Source organism: Hirundo rustica, chromosome 8, assembly GCF_015227805.2.
Source record: "Hirundo rustica isolate bHirRus1 chromosome 8, bHirRus1.pri.v3, whole genome shotgun sequence".
Classification (NCBI taxonomy): domain Eukaryota; kingdom Metazoa; phylum Chordata; class Aves; order Passeriformes; family Hirundinidae; genus Hirundo; species Hirundo rustica.
In genome coordinates, this window is record NC_053457.1 from 24,881,023 (window position 1) to 24,900,315 (window position 19,293).

At 41.9% G+C, this 19,293-nt stretch overlaps 1 protein-coding gene across 4 annotated transcripts in view; it reads left to right on the forward strand.

Moving 5' to 3' along the window:
* Positions 1-18,987, forward strand: part of SORCS3 (sortilin related VPS10 domain containing receptor 3) — a 275,376-nt gene extending 256,389 nt beyond the window's left edge. For 3 of the 4 annotated variants that reach the window (XM_040071471.2, XM_040071473.2, XM_040071472.1), the window contains 5 exons: positions 1,382-1,513; positions 3,457-3,556; positions 5,561-5,666; positions 9,693-9,853; positions 10,429-10,586. In XM_040071471.2, coding sequence (XP_039927405.1) covers positions 1,382-1,513; positions 3,457-3,556; positions 5,561-5,666; positions 9,693-9,853; positions 10,429-10,493 — 564 coding nt within the window. In that variant the 3' untranslated portion in view covers positions 10,494-10,586. Of the gene's footprint in view, positions 1-1,381; positions 1,514-3,456; positions 3,557-5,560; positions 5,667-9,692; positions 9,854-10,428; positions 10,587-18,957 lie in introns of those variants that run through there. The other variant, XM_040071470.2, reaches the window with a different exon arrangement.
* Positions 18,988-19,293: the final 306 nt, after the last annotated feature.

A 19,293-nucleotide genomic window follows, 5' to 3' on the forward strand; every position in this document is an offset into this window, starting at 1 on the left:
ATACATGAGGAAGATATTTTTATCTCTTACTGATAGTCAGGAGTTCCACATGCAGCTAAGTGTAGCAACTGGTGAACATTTTAAAGCTCTACCGCCTTTCCAACTGGGGCAAAAAATGAGGATTCAGAGGGAAAATAAACATACCTTTAAAATATAGGATAAAGAGAGACATCTGTAGGTGGAAGATACTGAATCTTCCGTTGGGATTAATTAGAATATGTAAACTAGTACTCATATTTCTTGCAGGAAAGGGGACAGAATAACTTATGATACCAGATAGTCAGGGGCTTTAGTTTTGTGTGAAATTAGGAGCTAGATTTAGACAAGCTCTTGTGGGTTTTGCATTCTGCCAAAGATGTATCTTGTTGGGGTTTCTTTGCTTTAGCTACAGCTATTCTTAGAAATGGAGGTTGATTATTTTTACTGAGAAAGTACATTCCTGCTCAGCTTTTCTCATCTGCAGCCCACTCAAAATTCACAGTTTATGAGAGTTTCCTTGATTGTTTTTCCATCCTGAAAAAATGCTAAGTTTATTTTTTTAAACTGTTTCCCCCTTTTACTGTGTTCAGAGTCAAGCTTGCAGGAGAAAAATAATTAATTGGCTTGTAACTGTGAATGGTCACAGAGAACAGCAGAGATCTCGTAGAAGTGCTTGCTTGTACATCCCACCAGGAACGGGCTGCCCCATGGGTAGATCTCAGCTCTGCAGTGAGGCCACAGAGTTTGGGGTGGGACAGGACCAGAGAGCTGATGGAGCTAATGAACCTTGTGTAGCAGAGCATTTCTGAGGGAGGGGAGGCTTCCTGCCCTACTGAGGATGCGTGGCTGGGATTTGGGGAGAGAGGGCAGCGGCTGTGTTTGCCTTGGTTCAGCAAACTGAGCAGCTCCTGGCACAGCTCTCCTGATCAGCCCCTCTGGAGATGTTGCTATTCATGTGTGCCAATTGTGGATCCCCTAACTTGAGAACAGGAGGTGATTGCAGGCGCCCTTCTTCATGTTGTCCCTGTTAGTTGCACATTTACCAGTGGCTGCTCTGAGACAGAGTCTCTGGATCAGACTTTGGGTCAGTTATTCTTTTGTAGCAAGGAGGACTGTATGGAACATTCAGACCTGGAGACATGCTAGGTTTGGACTTTGGTTTGAGAGCTTTGAGCCCAGGGGTGCTGTCAAGCCTACATTCACTTCTAGAAAGGAAGTAGAGTACATCTTTAGCAGAAGCTCAATTTCTGACCCACCAAATAGGCAGAACAGCTCATTAGGACCACAACACCTACAGTGGAACTGGAAAATAACAATTTGATGGGAGTGCCATTTCTGGAAGTGAATGGAAACATAAGTAACAAGACAGCAGCTGGAGACCTTCTTTTTAATTTTCTTCTAGGTGACTGGTATCCCTGATGAACAGATCCTGGTAGCAGTGTTCCCTGGGCTGCCTACCTCTGCTGAACTCTTCATACTGCCCCACAAAAACACAACAGAGAGGAGGAAAAGCAGTGAGGCTGATCTGGAGCAAGTAAGGAAAGAAGGATTCATGGAACATTTGTTCCTGTCATGTTGTTTGCAGATGGGCCCCTGAAGCTGCACAGCATTGGAAGTATTTACAATAAGTGTGGTGGGAATGGATGCATCTGGGACTGTGGCAGTATAGTTTATGGCATTAAAGAAAATTATTTTCAGAGGAAAACCAGGATTTTCTAATACTTCACTGAAATATGTCACAGTCTACCACTAGCAGGTTCTTCCTAAATCAGTGGAGTGTCCTTTTTACAGTGGTTACAGCCAAAGGAACCTTGAATATGTACTCCCTCTACTCCCTGGAGGAATGCTAATAAAGGGAGGCCAAAGCAGCAAGATAATATACTGAGGTTTACTAAAAATAAATCAGACTCTTCAGCTCATAGATTACCAAAACAAGACCTCTCCTCTTTTTCTTTTTTTTTCTTTTTTTTTTTTTTCTTTTTTTTTTTTTTCTTTTTTTCTTTTTTTTTTTCCTGCAGCGGTGAATGGCCTGTGCAAACTATATTTGGAAGTTACAATATCCATCCATTTAGATAAATAGGTAATTACAGTGATGAATAGCAACAGTGATATGCAGGCAAGGAAAGAACAACAGCACCAGGCTGCTGAATCTTTCATGTTATTACCAAGTGATTAAATCAGGTCCATAAAAGCAAAGGAGTGAATTACTGCAGGAAAGGCTGTTTGGCTCTAGCTAATGTTCTTGTATGTAGCATTTTTACAGTGTGCAAACTACGTATGAGCCCATTGCCAAGTAACTCTTGGAAGTTTGGATCAAACATTAAATTATTTAGAGGCCTGGTGAATTCAGTGGAAGTTCTCGTCACCCACTGTGTAAAGTCCAGTGCTACAGAGTAGTTCCTTTGTCCTAGGAAGTTATCAAAGCTTGTCTCTTAAGTTTATGGTGGTCAGTGTGCAGGAAAGATGCACTGAGGTGGGAAGGTTTGAAAGGCATTTTGGAAGGATGGTCTTGGAGTAATTTCTGTCCTGTTCAGTAGGATCTACCAGTATTAAAACTCCTTCTGAACAAGCTGTTGTGTCAGTATTTCATATATCAGTGTTATGCTGACATCTCAGTTAGATTTCTGACTAATTGACTATGAGGCCTAAAGCTCTAGTGCTCTAATTTTAGTTGACAGTCTACTCAGTTGTACTTTGGCACCTGTTACTGCCCTCTGCTTGAGGAGCTCTGCCTCGAGAGTAGATCATTAGAACTACTCATTAGCTGTGCCCTGTCCATCAGAACTACTCTGTGGAGACCAAGCATTAACAAACTGAGGCTCTGGGGTGATGTGCTGAGTATGAACTCTGGGGTAACCAAAGAACACATCAGAGCTGGGTTGCTGATCAGCTCAGCAATTCCAGTATATCCAGTCCAAGGCCCCTTTTCTAAGTGAAGGAGAAATATTGCAAATTTTCCATTGAACTAAATTGGATTGTTTCATCCCCAACAGCCTATTTAAATAGAAGCTACATGAGAGAATCAATGGGAATAAAGAAATGTAGGTCTGGGTTGCCTAATTTGGTGTAATTATCTACCAATGAAAGGCCAATATGTCAGTGATTTCCAAACACATTTGATCAAACTCAAAGGATATTGTGGAAGATGAAAAGGTCCTTAGTTATTTTCCCTCTTCCCATAGCTCTCTAAAATAGAAAAAAAAAAAAAAAAAAAAAATACTAACCTTCTGGGTTTGCTTCCCAGGAGAGATAGAATAACAAGAAGTGAGAGTCTCATAAGTTTTGTAAGGGAGACTTGCATGCAATGACATCCAGTTCCACCTAAAGCACAGGTGCATCTCTCTCCACTTCCTCAGGCCTGGCTGAAGCCAGTTAGAGATGTCAGCCACTATCCATGGGCTTTGTGTATTCCTGAATATTCTCCAGACTTTGCCATCTTCTATACTGTAACTGCTGTATCTCTTCTTATTTCATCAGGTGGTAGAAATCCTTTTTAATGCTCTCAACCAGAACCTGGTCCAGTTTGAACTGAAGCCTGGTGTTGAAGTGGTTGTGTATGTTACTCAGTTAACATTAGGTGAGTGTGGAGTCAAAGGCACAGCTGTGGTTTTCCTGAGGCTTCAGACAACCCCGGGAGAATGAGTCTACATCAGAGCACTCACAGTTGTGGCACTGGGCTCTGTGCCAGTTGTTAAAACCAACCCATCAGGGGCATCTTCATGCTCCAGTTTGTACAAGTATAAAAAGTACCTTGTGAGAGTTCCCTATGGCTTAATTAACAAGTGCATTGGTGTTTTTCAAGTGTTTTAGAGAACCAGGTGAATGGTGTTCTATTAAGTCCTTATTGAGCACCTGTGGAATTCAGTGGGATATTACTAAGTTTCATGGATGTTGGATCAAATCCTTATAGCAAAGTCTTGTTACTGTTACAACTAGCTAAGAAGCTTTAAAGGGGAAGAGTACTCAGGAAAATATCGAGGCCTCTTACAGGGAATATTTGCCTGAATGTTAACTTCCAAAAATTAGAACTTATTTAAATTTCAGTGCTACCTATCTCCATTTTTGCACAAAGTAACAAAGAGTCACTTTAAGCTTTGTCAGTCCATTTACTTTAAACCAGCCTAGTGTGAAGGACTCAGGTATTGATGGTTACAAAGAAGGTGATGGATTTATTTTTGCCATTACTTTTTATGACTGCCCTTGCAATTGTCTGAAATGTCGGATGTTGTGCAAGTGCCCTTGCTGATAACCTCTCTGAAAGGTTGGGATTCATATCCCACAATAATACACATCAGCTTCTTCTCAGAGAGCCAAGAGCTGGGCTAAATCAAGGCTCATGACCTTTCCTACAAAAGGTAATGCCTTTTTACCTTCACTCTCTTACTGCTCCTTTGGAATGTGAGTCAGATGCTAATAGGAGTAGCCTGAAATTGATTAATTTGCGAAACTGGGAGTTTCGCAAATTAATGTCTGAGGTCTCCATGTGGCTGGAATTCTTCAGAATCTGGCTTGGTTCTAGCAAGGCACTGCATTTAAATTACATTTTGCAGCTGTTCTTGCACCCTGTCCAGTGCAGGTTCTGCATTTGTTTCATGACCATTCCCATAGTGTTTTGACTTGGATGAAGTGACAGTCTTTTCCACAAAAGAGTCAGAAGTATTAGCAGCAGAATACTGGCAGGATCAGACTGTTAGGGGTGGAAATTTGGCAGTGAAATCAAAACTGACTCTATTCGCATGACTTTGTCCCTATCTTCAGGGCAAGGGAAAAAGAATAGAGAATAGTAAAACACCAAAGCCAAATATTTATGCAAAATGAGAAACACTCAGCTGCTACTTATAATCATTTGTGCATCATTAGAGATTTCTCATCAGACACTTGATCTCAGCACAGTGCTCAGGCCATTAAGATGGTATGCTCTGATGAGCTCTTGGAATAGCTGCATAAACAAAGTATAGGAATATACTGTATTTAGCCAGCCAAAATGTCAGGGATCAAAACCTCCAAAATATTATAATGTATTGTGTGCTTGGATCCAGGATTTTTGCTTTGGGCTCCTTCACATTATGAAAACTGACTCAATTTAAAAGTCTCTAAGGTCCTATACAAGGATGGACCTTGAGGCTTGTCAGAAGAGTAGATCCCTGTCACATGTGAGATAGATGAATATCCTTGGAAGGTGGGAGTCGTGCTGTTCATTGATGCTCTGAAGTATCTTCTCCAAAGGAGAATAGATATGTGTTAAGCCATGCTTCATAAAATTAATTTCCACTCTAGTACCTGGAAAAACCTGAAGAGTAATAGCCCAGAGTGTTAATACAGGAGTGATTGCGCATTCAGCTAAGCGTGGCTTGCTGTGTCTTTTCACTCAGAGGTGTTACACTACAGTCTTGAAAAAGGCCCTTGACTTTTGAAGGACAGGAGAACCAATTTGTTTCCTACTGATTGGTCTTGTCAAAACCAGCATTGCACCATGCAGTGGTGATAAAGCAGATGTGACAGAGCTGAGCTCACCTCTCAGTAGTTAATGTGTTTCTTTGTAATATCCCACAAATGTAATGCTTTGCTCTTCCTCCTGCAGCACCCCTTGTGGATTCCAGCTCAGGTCACAGCAGTTCAGCGATGCTGATGTTGTTGTCAGTGGTGTTTGTGGGCTTGGCTGTTTTTTTAATCTACAAATTCAAGAGGTAAGTTGAAAAACTTTGGGATGGGAGGAAGAGACTCTGGGTGGTTTGCAGGAAACCTAGTCAGAGCTGTGCCTGAATTGCAAATGTAGAGTGAAGTATGCTGGCCTCAGGCTTAGATAAATGTAGTTCCCTATTTCTGATACTTAGAGAGAAAACCATCTAGTGCTGTTTCACCACAAGGTTGGTGCTTCAAAACTTCACCAAGAGCTCAGAAATCGTCCTCTGCTTCAGCAGATGTATTTAAACCACAGACCAGAAATGGGAACCTTTGTGCTCACTGAGTATTGAGATACACAAATCAAGCTTAGTGAAAAAACACCTGATGGATGGCTTCACGCAGTCTATGCCCAGCTGCCTTGGTGCAGCAGCATCTCATTTGTATCTTGCAAAGTGAATAGGTTAATCTGGCAGAGGAACAGGTGTGTTTATGTTAAAGGTGGGAGACTCAGAGCCAGAAAAAATTGTGTAAAGCATCAAAATGCCTTTGGGAAGATGTGCTGAGATTTACCTTGACAGATGTTAATATAAACCTTTTGCTTCCAGACAGCAGGCAGGATCAGGTCTGGCCCATGGCACTTGGCTGCTGCAAGCTGTGAAGCAAAATATGTGATAAGAATGGCATGTTTGCTGAAGGTCTGACTTTTTGAGGATGTATTTTAGGCAGATGGAGCTCCTTAGGAGGAACTTTGCATTCAGTACAGTATTTACAGTATAAAATGGTGTGCATGCCTAGATCCTGACCAGTGCAAAATATTGTGTTAGAAACATAAGCTGAGTCTGACTTAAAATTAAATAAGTAAAACTTCTGGACATAGTAGTTCCTCTAAATTAAAAACTAGAGCTTCTCCTGTCCAGATTCCAGCTAAATGTTGCTTTCTCCAGCTTTTCTGCTCCCCAGGATAAGGCTAGTAGTCTCTAAGAATGTTGTCTTACAAACAATATTCAAAATCAAATCGTATGATAAGACAGGCATCTATTCTAATCTCCAGGTTTAAAGTTTCCCTCCTTGCTAACGTCTTGCATTAACCATAGTGCTAATCAGTGAGTGGCACTCCTTGTAGTGACTTCAGTGGCCTTGGACAATTTCCAGGGAAGACATTTGCATGACTCTGCTCAGATGCAGATTTCGAGGCCTTCAGCATGACCTCCTTTTGAGTCTGAAATCCCCTCTCTGCTTCTGTGAGGAGTGCAGCTTTCCAGGGGAATGGGACTTGTTTCGGGCATCAATTTAATAGTGTGCTGGGGAGGCAGCTGATGATTACTCTCACACCCAGATGTGGGATGAGGAAGGCAACGAAGCCTTCTTGGGAGGTGTGACAAGATGTAGGTACAACCCTGTGTAAGACATGCTTTCCCTTGTGTCTTGGTGAGACGGTTTCCTAGGTTTGGCCTGATGTCCTTGGCCCTGTGGTCAGCAGTTACCAGGAAGAAGGGTCTTTATACTCCAGCTGCCAGAGGACAGTGAGGACCTTGTTAAAGCACTTTGCCTTGTCACTCTCTGGGTTGTGTTCTGCTATACACAGCTCATAAAACTGACTCTTGTACCACTTAAGCACCCTGAGCATTGAGCATAGCAGTCATCAGCCTTCTATTGTGCTCTAGGGCTGTGGAGACCCTGCCTTGTCAAAATCTGTCTGGAAGTTGATTGTATTACAAATTATGAGTGAGAAGGAAGGTGGTTAAAGCATCAGTTTTGCTTGGTCCAAAAGCTTATTAATTGGCTATCCCCTCTTATCTCTTTATCCCAAAGCTGAAAAACCCAGATCAAATTGACAAATTTTAGGATAAGTCATATACACAGAGTGTTCTCAGCTTGATTTTTCAGAACAGAAAGCAACTTTTCAGCTATGTTTAAAACCCTGGCTCAGTGGAGCAGTAGTGAGAGCATGCAAAGCTTCTTAACGGAAAAAGGGGAGCAAACCCAGAAGCTTTCTGTAGCTCTCAGTGATGCAGAGGTCCATCAGCCACGTGTACTTGTTTGATTAATGGTGGTCCCAGCCTGCTTACGGAACTTCTGCTTACAGGGAAAGGTCATGGGAGAGCATAGGCTGACATGATTTTTTAATTCTAGAAATTCATAGATTTGCTGCTTTGCTGGTTTGCACACAAAGTCCTTATTACAAGTCCATCAATTTATAGACTCAGCAGGCACGGTAAACACTGCTGCCAGACAGATGCTTATTGAGGAGCTCCCGGTGGAACAGGGAGGAAGAGGGGAAAAATATGGAAATAATCTGTAAAAAAATTGTTTCTTTTCTGGAAGATTGAGCATATATCAGTCAGTACTGTGTGTGTATGAGTGCTGAGCAGTGGTGGGGCTGTGGGGCAGCCCACGTGTGTGTCCTGGGACAGCAGTGCAGGATTGTATGCTGAGAGTGAGGTGGCTGTGGCCACCTGTGTCTGTGCTGGGAGGCACAGCAGGATTAGGAATTTGTACACAAATGTACAGACATCTCAGTTTCTTTTTTCCCCTTAACTCTCTGAAGTGCTTTGGCTCTCTGCCTTGCAGCTCTAAAGAGCTTTTCTCGCCTTTTCACTCTAAGTTCAGAGACGATCTCTGCTCTGCTGTTGCATGGTTTGGAAGTGGAACGAATCCACTATCTCCAGGCACGTTCTCATGTCTCTATACATCTCCAGGCAAATTCTGGGCCCTTAGATCCCATGGGAATGTATTAGTTCTCACTCCTTTCCTGTGTAGTTCCTATAGCTTCTGGTGGCATTCAAGGCATGTTAGAAGGTAGCAGAAAGGGAGAAGATTATGAGATTTTTCAGCTGCTGCTAAATATCCCAAATTATCCAGGCTTGATGTTGGTTAAGAACAGAATGCCAGTTCAAGCCAATAGCACAAGTTGGTTGAGGCCAGAACTTCACTGGAGTAAAAGCAGCATGGATCTATTGAATTCATGGGCGCTGAGTCAATTTCCACCGCTTTCATTCTCTGACATATCCAACAGCAGATAGATCAGCATAAAGATATGGCATTTTATATTACTTCTTTTGAGCACATCTTCTTTCTCTCTCGCTCCTGTGTGCCTTAAGGAACTCAAAATATTCTCCAAATTTTCTTATTGGAGCAGTGTGAACTGCATGGCACATAGCCTTTCTAAGAGCATTAGGAAAACCAGCCAACTTCCAACAGGCAATGCAGATAATCTGGCAACCCCCATGATGCTTAACACATTCCTTTTCAGATCTCTCATTTTAAACTTGCATTCCTCCAGGGATTACTACCTGTCTCTCTAGACCTGTATAATCTGTCTACCTAGCTGACTCCCAAGGATATCATTCTAGCAGGCCAAGGTAACTTTGCTTGGGAGAAGGAGGAAGAAATAATTCCTTCACTTCCCTGGCTTTCTGAGCAGCAAGGAAAAATAAGTCTCTGCAAACTTGCATGATCCATAGCATGACAAACAGGTTTTTGCAATGGAATGGTAACAAATAGACTTTGGATGGGTGTTATGAGGTCCGAATTCTTTCTGACTCTGAGGCAGGAACAATTCTCTATAACTCTTTCAGATGTGGCAATTTCTTCTGAGTCAGTGTGGGCCTGTCTGCATCAACAAGCCCAGAAATTTTTTTGCTCAGTCAATACTAGTGCCAAATTGATTTTTACTTTTGGTTTCCAATGCAACACTGATCTTATAATAAATACCGAGAGAGTTGACAACTGCAGCTGATTGTAGTTAGTCAATTGCTGCTCTCTGAGCTGAGTGCAGTGTCTGCTGTGTGCACGATTTCGCATTTAAAAGGGCAGAACGTTGAAGTTTGCTGAGGGAGCCTTTGTGCACATGATAGGAAGACAATGGCCTGAGGTTTGGAGTACCTTTAGGCTGTTATTGGAATTAGTGGATGCTAAGGGCACCACAACTGCGTGGTACTTTCACTGTTCTGAGAGCTCATACTTTGCATCACTGCTAGTGCTGCATCTCTGGGATTGGTCTTAGCTTAGTTTGTCTCATTAATAAATGACATGCTGAGGATCCCTATGTAACAAAACATAACCTCTCATTTTCCTTTCCTGCACAGGAAAATCCCTTGGATTAACATCTATGCCCAAGTTCAGCATGACAAGGAGCAAGAAATGATTGGCTCTGTCAGCCAAAGTGAAAATGCCCCCAAAATCACCCTGAGTGAGTTCACAGACCCTGAGGAGCTGATGGACAAAGAGCTGGACACACGAGTGATGGGTGAGAGACAGCCCTCAGCTGAGTTTTGTTTCACAGTCTGGGTGAAGATGTTGGTCTTTTGGGTATTAGGAGAGGCAGTGACTGTGGCCCCAGGTACAGGGAGAGCCCTGAGGCACTGAGAGAGGGAGTAAATCTCTCTCAGCAGCAGGGTAGTGGAGTTCTCTTACATCTTTTCAGCTTTTCCCAGGGTAGGAACCTGGTGCCAGCAGTAGGTTTAAAGGAACAGGTTTACACCTATTCCTGCTCATGACCCTGCCTCTCCTGTGGAGGAGTGTCAAATTCCCTGCACCCTCAGAAGAATCATCTGAGCCAGGCTTACACTGTTGGTGTGCTAAGATTACAAGCAAATATGTCCCTAAGAGTTTAATGACTTTACTGCTGGTCAGCTGAACTGTAGTAACTGGCTTTTCTGCATGCTCCCTGCTTATTGCAAATACATAAAAAATGTGTTACTTTTAAGCATCTTTTCTGTCTTTACACTTACACTACCACACCCTAAGGAGGAGTGAGAAGCAATACAGACCAAACTGTTGAAGCCACTGCACTGATTCTCTTCTCCATTTTCTCCTCCACAGGAAGCATCTCAACAATTGCCAACAGTGAAAGCACAAAGGAAATCCCCAACTGCACTAGTGTTTAATACTGAGAATCCACTTGGTCTACAGCATTTCTGACTTTTTATTTGTAATTATTATTGTTATAATTATTATTATTATGAAAAAAGAAAGAGTTATATGTCATTATTATCATTTGGGAGGGAATGGGGTGGGCTTTTTGTGTTTACCAGGGCTGCATTCATAAATAGCAGAGGTTCTTCATATTTAGGGAATACACATCAGATTAGAAACAAAAAGCAAAGAATGAGTCAAGTGTGCAGTGAGATTTGAATGCCAGCTTCCAGTTAAATACAGAATGGGAATTAGGTATTCATGTCCAACAGATAGGTGTCGTACCTTGGGCAACATGTTGTAAGTAAATTGTCTCTTTTCAGCCCTTTTCAGAATAAGTCATGAATCAGCTGCTTCATCCTGCCAGAGGGTTCAGACTGGGTTGTTGGACCAGGCTGTGCAACATGCCAACATCCCTCGCTTTCCAGTGACATGCATGTCTCAGCTTTTTGCAGATCTTGCCTCTTTTAATTGCTTTTAATTTCAGTCACCCTCTGGCACTGCTGACTGCTGAGAAAGGTTAAAAAAAACCCAAAAATCAGAGCAAACACGCATGTCAGTGCTCCTTGTACTACAGAGTGGCTGGAGGGGACAGCACCACAAGCAGTGGAGGAGCAAGCCGGAGTTTATGAATGCAGCCCGAACCCTGTGCATGTGAATAGCGAGGATGATGAAGGCCTACTGTAGATAATTACAGTGTACATAGCTTTTTATTTCTTGGGAAATAATTTAATGTTTAGTAAAAGAAGATATGTTTAAAAGAAAACCTGAACCAGACACACACATGCACGCCCACGTGCACACACACACACACACACACACATGCCCGCCAAACAGGGACCTTGGTGAGCACTTGAGTCACACTTGGGTTCCAAGCGTGTTCCAGTTGTCTGTCATATTTCAATCTGACACTGCTCTCTATAAAGAGAGGAGTTTTTTTCTCTATGTATAACTGCAAGCCTTTTTTTACATATATATATGTATGGTGTCATTTCCAGTGACAGAGCAGAAAAAGATATTAGCAGGCTGGACTATGAGCCTCTCATGAATATTTTAATGATGTTTATCATCTGTTCATCTCTGTCACTGTTGCCCACTTCTGAGAATGATCTTGGTGGCATCTGTTAGTGAAAATGAGGAAAAGACTCCTGGAATTATCACCATCTCTGTGTGGGCAAGTATCAGAGACTTTGCTGTACCTAGTACAATCTCAGCTCAACAGTGGGGCAGGTTGCTATAGCTTTATTCCCAGAGGGAGGTCACGCTTTTTGCAGTTCAGCTGATGAAATGAAGTGCTATTTAGGATGTGTAAGAGTAGTAAATTTTGGCTGAGCATGATATGTGTGATTAGGGACTGCTCTTTGGGGAGGGCAGTGGCTATGGAAGGTTTTTTCTTGTGAGTGCTGCAGAGTGGCAGCCTCCAGTTCAGAGTGGAGATTTCCACATGGTGGGTTGGTGTTTTCTCATTAAAACAGGGAGGTTAATGAAGAAAAGGTATTGAAAAAGCTCTTCAGAAATTTTTTAACTACACTGAATTGAGGCTATTCCTATGAAATAGAGTTTTGGGGCAAGAGGTTGACTTAGTAGTGAGTTACATTTTATCCATTTTCTTGACTTAATGATGTCAAAAACGAACCTTATTCTGCGGAGTATTGACTTGTAGGACCCAGCAGGAGGGGAAGGAAGACTGAGGGCGTGTCTGGGAAGATGTTCTAGTGTTTGTGTGGTAACAGGAGGCAGAAATGACAGCAGATGACAATGTTTGCTATAATTTCTTAGGACCTGGATACAGGATCTCAATCACCTTAAATATATCTGAGCTGAAATGAGGAGGTGGCTGGAATTCAGGTGTTACTTGCTCTCTCTCTGCATTGCAACAAGCCAGTGGGCTACAAACCAGCCTCAGCTACACGTGTTCACTCTGTTAGTGGCTGGAATGTTCTTTCAAAGGTTAAAATCCCAATGGCTCTGCAGGTGAAGAGAAAAGTGATTTAACACAATTTTGCAGAACTCAGGAGGTGTTTCAAGATGAAAACTGTAAATCTAAAAAAAAAAAAAAAAAAAAAAAAAAGGAAAAACTTTCATTCAAAGTACTAAAACTAAATATTCTCAGGTTTGTGGATTTTTTTTTCCTGTTGATTTAAAAATATTTCCCTTCTGTTTTCCCCCTCACTTTTCTGCTCTTGCTTCTAATACAAGGTGAAGAGCGATGGCTGTGTTATTCTATTTAACCTTGGTTTCCATCCATCACAAGTGCATAAACTGTTGCATTACTGTCTCTGTTCTACTGAAACACCCCAGTAGTTAATGGCCCAGTCTGGTGGAAAGACTGTTAGCACAAGGCCATAGCTTCCCATTAAGGTATAGGTGGGAGGGATGTACATAAACAATGGTCCCAAGGGCTTTGAGCTGAATTGTGGGCTGATCTCAAGCTCTGCTGATTATTAGAATTTAAGGTACTGCTATAGTGAGCTGCTGCAGAGGACTGAATGTAAGATACTCAGTATTTTCTGTATTAACTTTTTCCTTTATAAGCCATGAGGCAAAGTGAAAATTTCCTTTGTTGTTTGGAATTTTATAAGTTTTTCATGGGCTTGATCTCATGTCATTTTAGCAAGAAAGGAAGAGGATTACAGTTTTCACAATTTTTTTCTTAATTTCTTTTCTTTTTTTTTTTTTTTTTTTCATTTACTCCTTTACACTTTACAAAATTGCTGTTAAGTGTCTTAAATGGGAGAAAGAAAGAAGCAAACATTGGGAGTAAGCTGTTGAAAAAACTGGAAAAATTTTCACTTCTCAAAAAGAAATTAAATCTCAGTGAAGGCTGAGAAATTTCTGAATGACACTTTTGGAGAAACACCTGTCTAGAATGTCATTTTCCATACAAAATGATTGTAAAGTATCTTACAAAGCAAACATGAGAAATCCATGAAGCCAAATTTGCATGTCAGAAAAACCTGACTGATTCTGATGTTTCCTCAGACTTCCTCTTCCACAGGACGTGGTGGGTGTCGCTGCTTCTCAGCATGGTTTGTCACATGTCAGGACCAGGGTGTGTTCTCCAGTCACATCCCCAAGGTGTGCATGGCGCCGCCTTTCCCAGGTCATTCCTGCTTCTTTAGGGCACAGTCATGGCTAATGGGGGCTGAAAAATCTTGGGTTCATGACTGAAATCTGCTCCTTTAGAATACAAGAAGGGTACTTAACTGCATTCCTGTCTATCATAACTCTGAGGTTTGGATTGGGCAGCCAGCCCTGTTCACCTTTTTTGGATGTATTGAGCTGCAGTGTTAGGACAGACTGGAGTGTTGGCCACTTTTACTTGTCTTGCTGGGAAATAACAACATTGGGTTGTCATTAGGGTTTCTTCCCTTGCAAGTTTTACCCCTGAGGAAAATGTGATGGAAATCCTTGAAGCTGTAGGTTACTGTTTACCTGAATAATGAGGGAAATAGGCAGTGGCATCAGTGGGACATAAATAGCTCCCACACTGCAATTATGTAAAAAGAGGAAATGAAAGAGAGAGACAGAGAGCAAGAGACTGGGTCAGTGCCCTCTATCACTGCCAGCCTTTCCCCCATGATGGATTAGCTGTAATTTAGGAATAATGCATGAGATCTGGAGACTAGATGCAGTTTCTGGCTCTCTGTGTGGCTGACAGTCTGATACAAACCATGGACAGATCCTTTGTTTAATTTAACCAGTAATCAAGAACTCTAATAGTAAATCTGGAAGGATCAGAGGTGAGACCAGAGTGACAGGGGGCTACAGAGTGTTTCAGACACAGTTGCCATCAATGAGGGCATATGTAGGAAGTGTGCATTTTTTTCTGGACTAAACTTTAGTTTCACAGATGTATAAAGATGTCCTGATGTCCTGTTCTCCTCCCTTTCCCTTCAGTCAGCTCCCACACACATTCCAGGTCTCATGAACCGAATCAGAATCCTCGCATTCTTTCTGGTGATGTTGGACAGTGCATCAAACCCAAACCACAACTGTGGTTTCAAAGGATTAAAAGAGACAGACAATTGCAATACCTGTATTGAACACAGTAATACAACTGCATGAGTCATATATATACATATATATATACTGTTCTTGGTTTTATTGTTCCATTTGAATATTTCTACTGTAAAAAAAGGCAGTGGTTTTGAAATTGTTGAAAATAAATGTATTTTTGTACATCAGAGTTACCCCTGGCTGCTTTTTCAATCCGTGTTCTTTTTAGATTTCCTTTTGGCAAAGTCTTCTCTCTCTTCTGAATTTCCCTTGCCATATCTATCCCTCCAACTCTGTTGTTCAGGGCCATGCATGCACATGGAGAGTCAACAGGGAAATGTTCTAAGGCAAGATTTTTAAGATAAAAGAGATAACAACTACCTCTCCTTCCTTCTCAGTGCTCCTTTCCAAAAATAATTACCTTCTTTTCCATTCTACAGGCTGATTCTCTTTGGAGCCTCGAAGGTGAATAGGAGGGGATAATACAAGTACAACCCCATAAATCCCATGCTCTCACCCATCTGATTTTAGCTTGTAAGAGACTGTAAAGTGCCAATGTGGGAAAAAAAAAAAAAAAAAAAAAAAAAAAAAAAAAAAAAAAAAAAAAAAGGAAAAGAAAAGAAAGAAATGAAAAAGTTTCTTCACTTCTTGGCACAAGAGACTGTTGAAAAACAGAAAAGAGAGCATGGAAATATGTATCAGGCATCTCCAACCATGCACATGCATGCATGCATGCATACCTCATCCTCCCTCTTTTCCTTTAGGTCTGAGGTCCATAAACTGCAGTTGTTTCTGTTTTTCCTTTATGTCAGAAAGCTGAAAAAGGCAATGAAGGACCAGGTTGGCTACCCTGAGTATGATGTATGAGATGCTTGCAGCATGGCAGAACACCTCTCAGCTTTTGAAATATTTGTGTCTGCCCCTCTTTACAGCCATGGTAGTGTAACACTTGTGTTCATGGGATCCTGAACTACAAGTTAAGGACAGACAAGCACAAAGGATGAAACTGCCATGGCTTAACAAGCTTCCACTGAGACCCAGGGCTTGACTGTTCAGAAACCCAGCTAAGTGTACCTGTGAAGTCAAGTGCAGGTACTTAAAACTTCACAGCACGGAAGCATGAGCAGTAGCTCAATCTTTGCCTGAGTCCAGCTGTTTTTTTCTGCCATGGATGGACTTTTTATTCCCTTTATTAAGGACAGTGTAAGCACGGTTTACAACGTTATGAAATTGTCACAGTTGTGCCAAACACCCCTCAATCAGGGAGCATGGTGCTGCTCAGCAGAATGCATCATAACTACTCCTGGAGTCAGCTCATCACTGTCTTGTTTCACTCATGGCACCACACACTCCAACAGGCTGAGGCTGTGCCTAGCTGACTTTGCCCTCTGCCCAGGTCCTCCTTTTCCCTTGGCTCTCTCGCCAGTGAAGTACTCTGATTATTAAGGGCTATCAAAGCACCATTGCATTACTGACATATTATTGTAATGCATCACTCGAGTGCTGGTCTGCTGTTGTATATCATGGTGCTACATCAGGGAAATGGCAGGTGACAGGAACCCAGGACCCAAAGACAGATTACTTTTCTAAGCTTAATGGGCTGGGTGTTTTTGTTTTTTTTTTTTCCCCTGAAGACAGCAAATAAAGGCAAGGAAAGCAGTATTGGACTGCTGCCATGAAGCTTTCAAATCTTTAAATATATTTATCTATACATTTTTCCCTTGACCCTGAAACATTAATTAAACAAATCTGCTGATGTTTCTGTATGAGACCATAGAGATGGGTTTATTTTGGGTCATGGTGGAAAGAACAGTTGCTCACTAGGAACTTGTTTCATGTTTGTCTCTGTGTGAGAAAAGAAAGATTTGTCCTTGCAAAACAAAAAATAATTTGTTCCTGAATTAAAAAAAAATATTAGTAGGTCAACTGACTGTATTTTAAATGTAGTTGTGCAGGTAGAGGTAGGACAGAAGGCAATTGTGCTGTTGGTATTGAGATTTTACCCTTGATAAATATAAAAAGATTTGTTTTACCATTGCTTTATGCTGGTTCTACCAGTTCAGGCCGCCTGATATCAGTGAATTTAATCTTGATTTACATCAGTCCAAGCTCTCACATTACAAGGAGTTACATGCATACTTCAAGGATGGAATAAATCCTTTTTAATGCCTTATTGTGACTGTCAAGCAGTTTTCAGACCAAAATTTAGGGAGATTCTAATACTGCTAGTAATAAAAAATCACATACAGGGACGTAGTTGGAAGGAGGGAGAAGCATGCTTATTAAATTAAACAGAAATGTTATGATGATGTGTGTTTTTAAAACCTTGTGTTACCTGCATGAGCCTGGAAGGCAAAAAGAAGAGAGAAGCTGGAAGCCAGATGTGAAGCAGAATGAGGAGGAAGAGAGGTGGATCAGGCTGGCTGGGATCCAGTGGCTGACCAGAAGGCACAGTGAGAGGCATGTGGTTGGTTAATTATGAAATGATTTTAGCACAGGAAATTTCTAAAGTCTCAGGATGGATCAATTGAATCAATAGGAGATGCAGCACATTCAGGCCATATAATATGGAGTCACCTTTTCTTCCACATCCTGATGCTCAGCATTGAAATTCATGTTTTAAGCAAGTGATTCCCTACTGAAGTCCCAGTGTTGAGCACCGAGGGTCCTGATAGAGCAATGTTGGGTGAGTGAGGGCTCAGGCAGGATTTGTTGGCCAATTTCAAATCTCAGCCCAGGGTTGCATGTGATTTTATTCAATAGGTTTTGGGTGGTTGATGTGAAAAAGAAGCGGCCTTGATGCGGGTTGTCAGGAGAATGGACCTGAAGAGGTCAGTGGGGAAGGGGGAGGAAGATGGGATGACAAAACACTGTGCAGTATTTGTTGGTTCATGGGACACAATCCTATTTCATGGATATTGATTTGTCTGTATGCTGGGTGAAGCAACAAGTTAAAATCCTTGTCTGAGAGGGGACACAAGGATAAAACTTTCAGGGAGCTGTATGAGTGGGCCTTCAAAAACTGACTGAAGCAATTGTCTGGGCTAGGACAAGGGGTGCAGACACCTATCCTTGTCCTTGTGAATGAGCATTCCCTGGAGACATCCTTAGAGAAACCAGGGCAAGTAGAGAAGGTTTAATGAGTACAAGGGGTGGTGAAAATAAATGTGAGATAATCTTACAACCAAGATAAGTCAAAGTCAACCTGGGCAGCATCTGCTTGTGCTGCATCTGGAAATATTTGGGTGCATTTACAGTGTCCCAACATGTACACACCCCTCATTTCAGAGTGGTTCTGGGTCTCATGAGAGTCCTCGAGGATGGAGAGAGACTGACACCCAGAACACGCCTCACAGAAAGGTTTCTCCTCCTTCAGGAGCCCTCCACAGCATGTGTGTGCTGAAGGGTCTGAAGCTCATTGTAGGCAAGTTTGAAAGTCTAAATCCGTTTGTGGCTCTGGACTTTACTGCCTAATAATATCACCTACTCCTGGAATAATCTGAGATACTGTTAGGAATACCTGTGAGAGTATGGTTTTAATTTTTTTTTAACCTTGAAATGTTCCTGTCAGTTCCAGTCTACAGGCTGTTAGAGATCTGAACCAAACTATAAGATGCTGAGGGACTTTCCTCTTCATTATCTTTGTGTAAAACTTCCTTTCCTTTTGTAGCTTATACAGAAAAGCCTCAGCACAAGCTTCAACCCCCCTTTCACCCACTGCACTTCGGGACTATGAATAATTTACAATATGGATAGTATTTACTACATGAACAATTTGTCTATTTTTGAAAGGAAAAGTCACAGAAAGGGCAAGCACATGCAGTCCTGTGGCTTTGGTTCAGGAGAGCCTGGAGATCCTTTGGCATCAGTGGGCACTTTTCCTCTGGATCTGTCATTAACTCCTGCAGACCTCGGGGCACACCCTCGCTGCACACACACTCCCAGGCATGCCACAGCCCCTGTCATTCACCAGCAGAGTAGGGGGATTTAAGAACAGCTGCAAGTTAGTTATCAATTCAAAATACTTTCATCAGCCTTGAAATATAATATTGATCCTGAGTAGTAGGAGGGAATTGATCTAACTTATTTATCTGCTCCATTAAGGAATTTTTGACAAAGTTATTTTGAGGACAAGATGTGAAGACAATGCAAAGTCTAAGCAAATTAGGGCAGACTATCCCAGGCTGAGAACCAAATTCCTGCACATCAGTCTGTTGGAAGTTTCTGGTCTTAGGGAACTCCTAAGTCAGTCCAGGGGTGCTCTGTGGGGATGGAGAGCAAGAGGGAACTGAAGAAAAGGTTTATTTCCTTACTTAAGTGGCTGTTTGGACTCAAACCAGCAACCTAAGGTCATGCATTTGTTTCTGTTTTGGGCTAAGGTGGGTGTCTGCATGTAGTTAAACTCCATTGTGTCTGAATCTCAATTTCTGTTTGTAGCTGCTGCACACCAACAATCTGCAAACTGGACCGGACCTTCCCTAGAGACCATCTGGCTTACGTTAGGAACTTTGGCTGTAAGAGAGCCTAAAAGGGACACCTGGACTGGAAGGTGTGAAGAAGTGTAAGTGGGTGTAAAAGGCTTCAAAGGGATGCTGAGAGTTCACTCTGTGCCCAGAAGGGTGCTAGGGTTTTGGTTTGTTGATTTTCTTTGATGGTAAAACCCTGCCTCTAGTTTTTAAATCATAATTAATAGCTCATCAGGAACATTGGCTTCAGAAGTTATTACTATGTTTCAACAGATGTTCAGCCAGTCAGATTATTTAATTAGCTTCA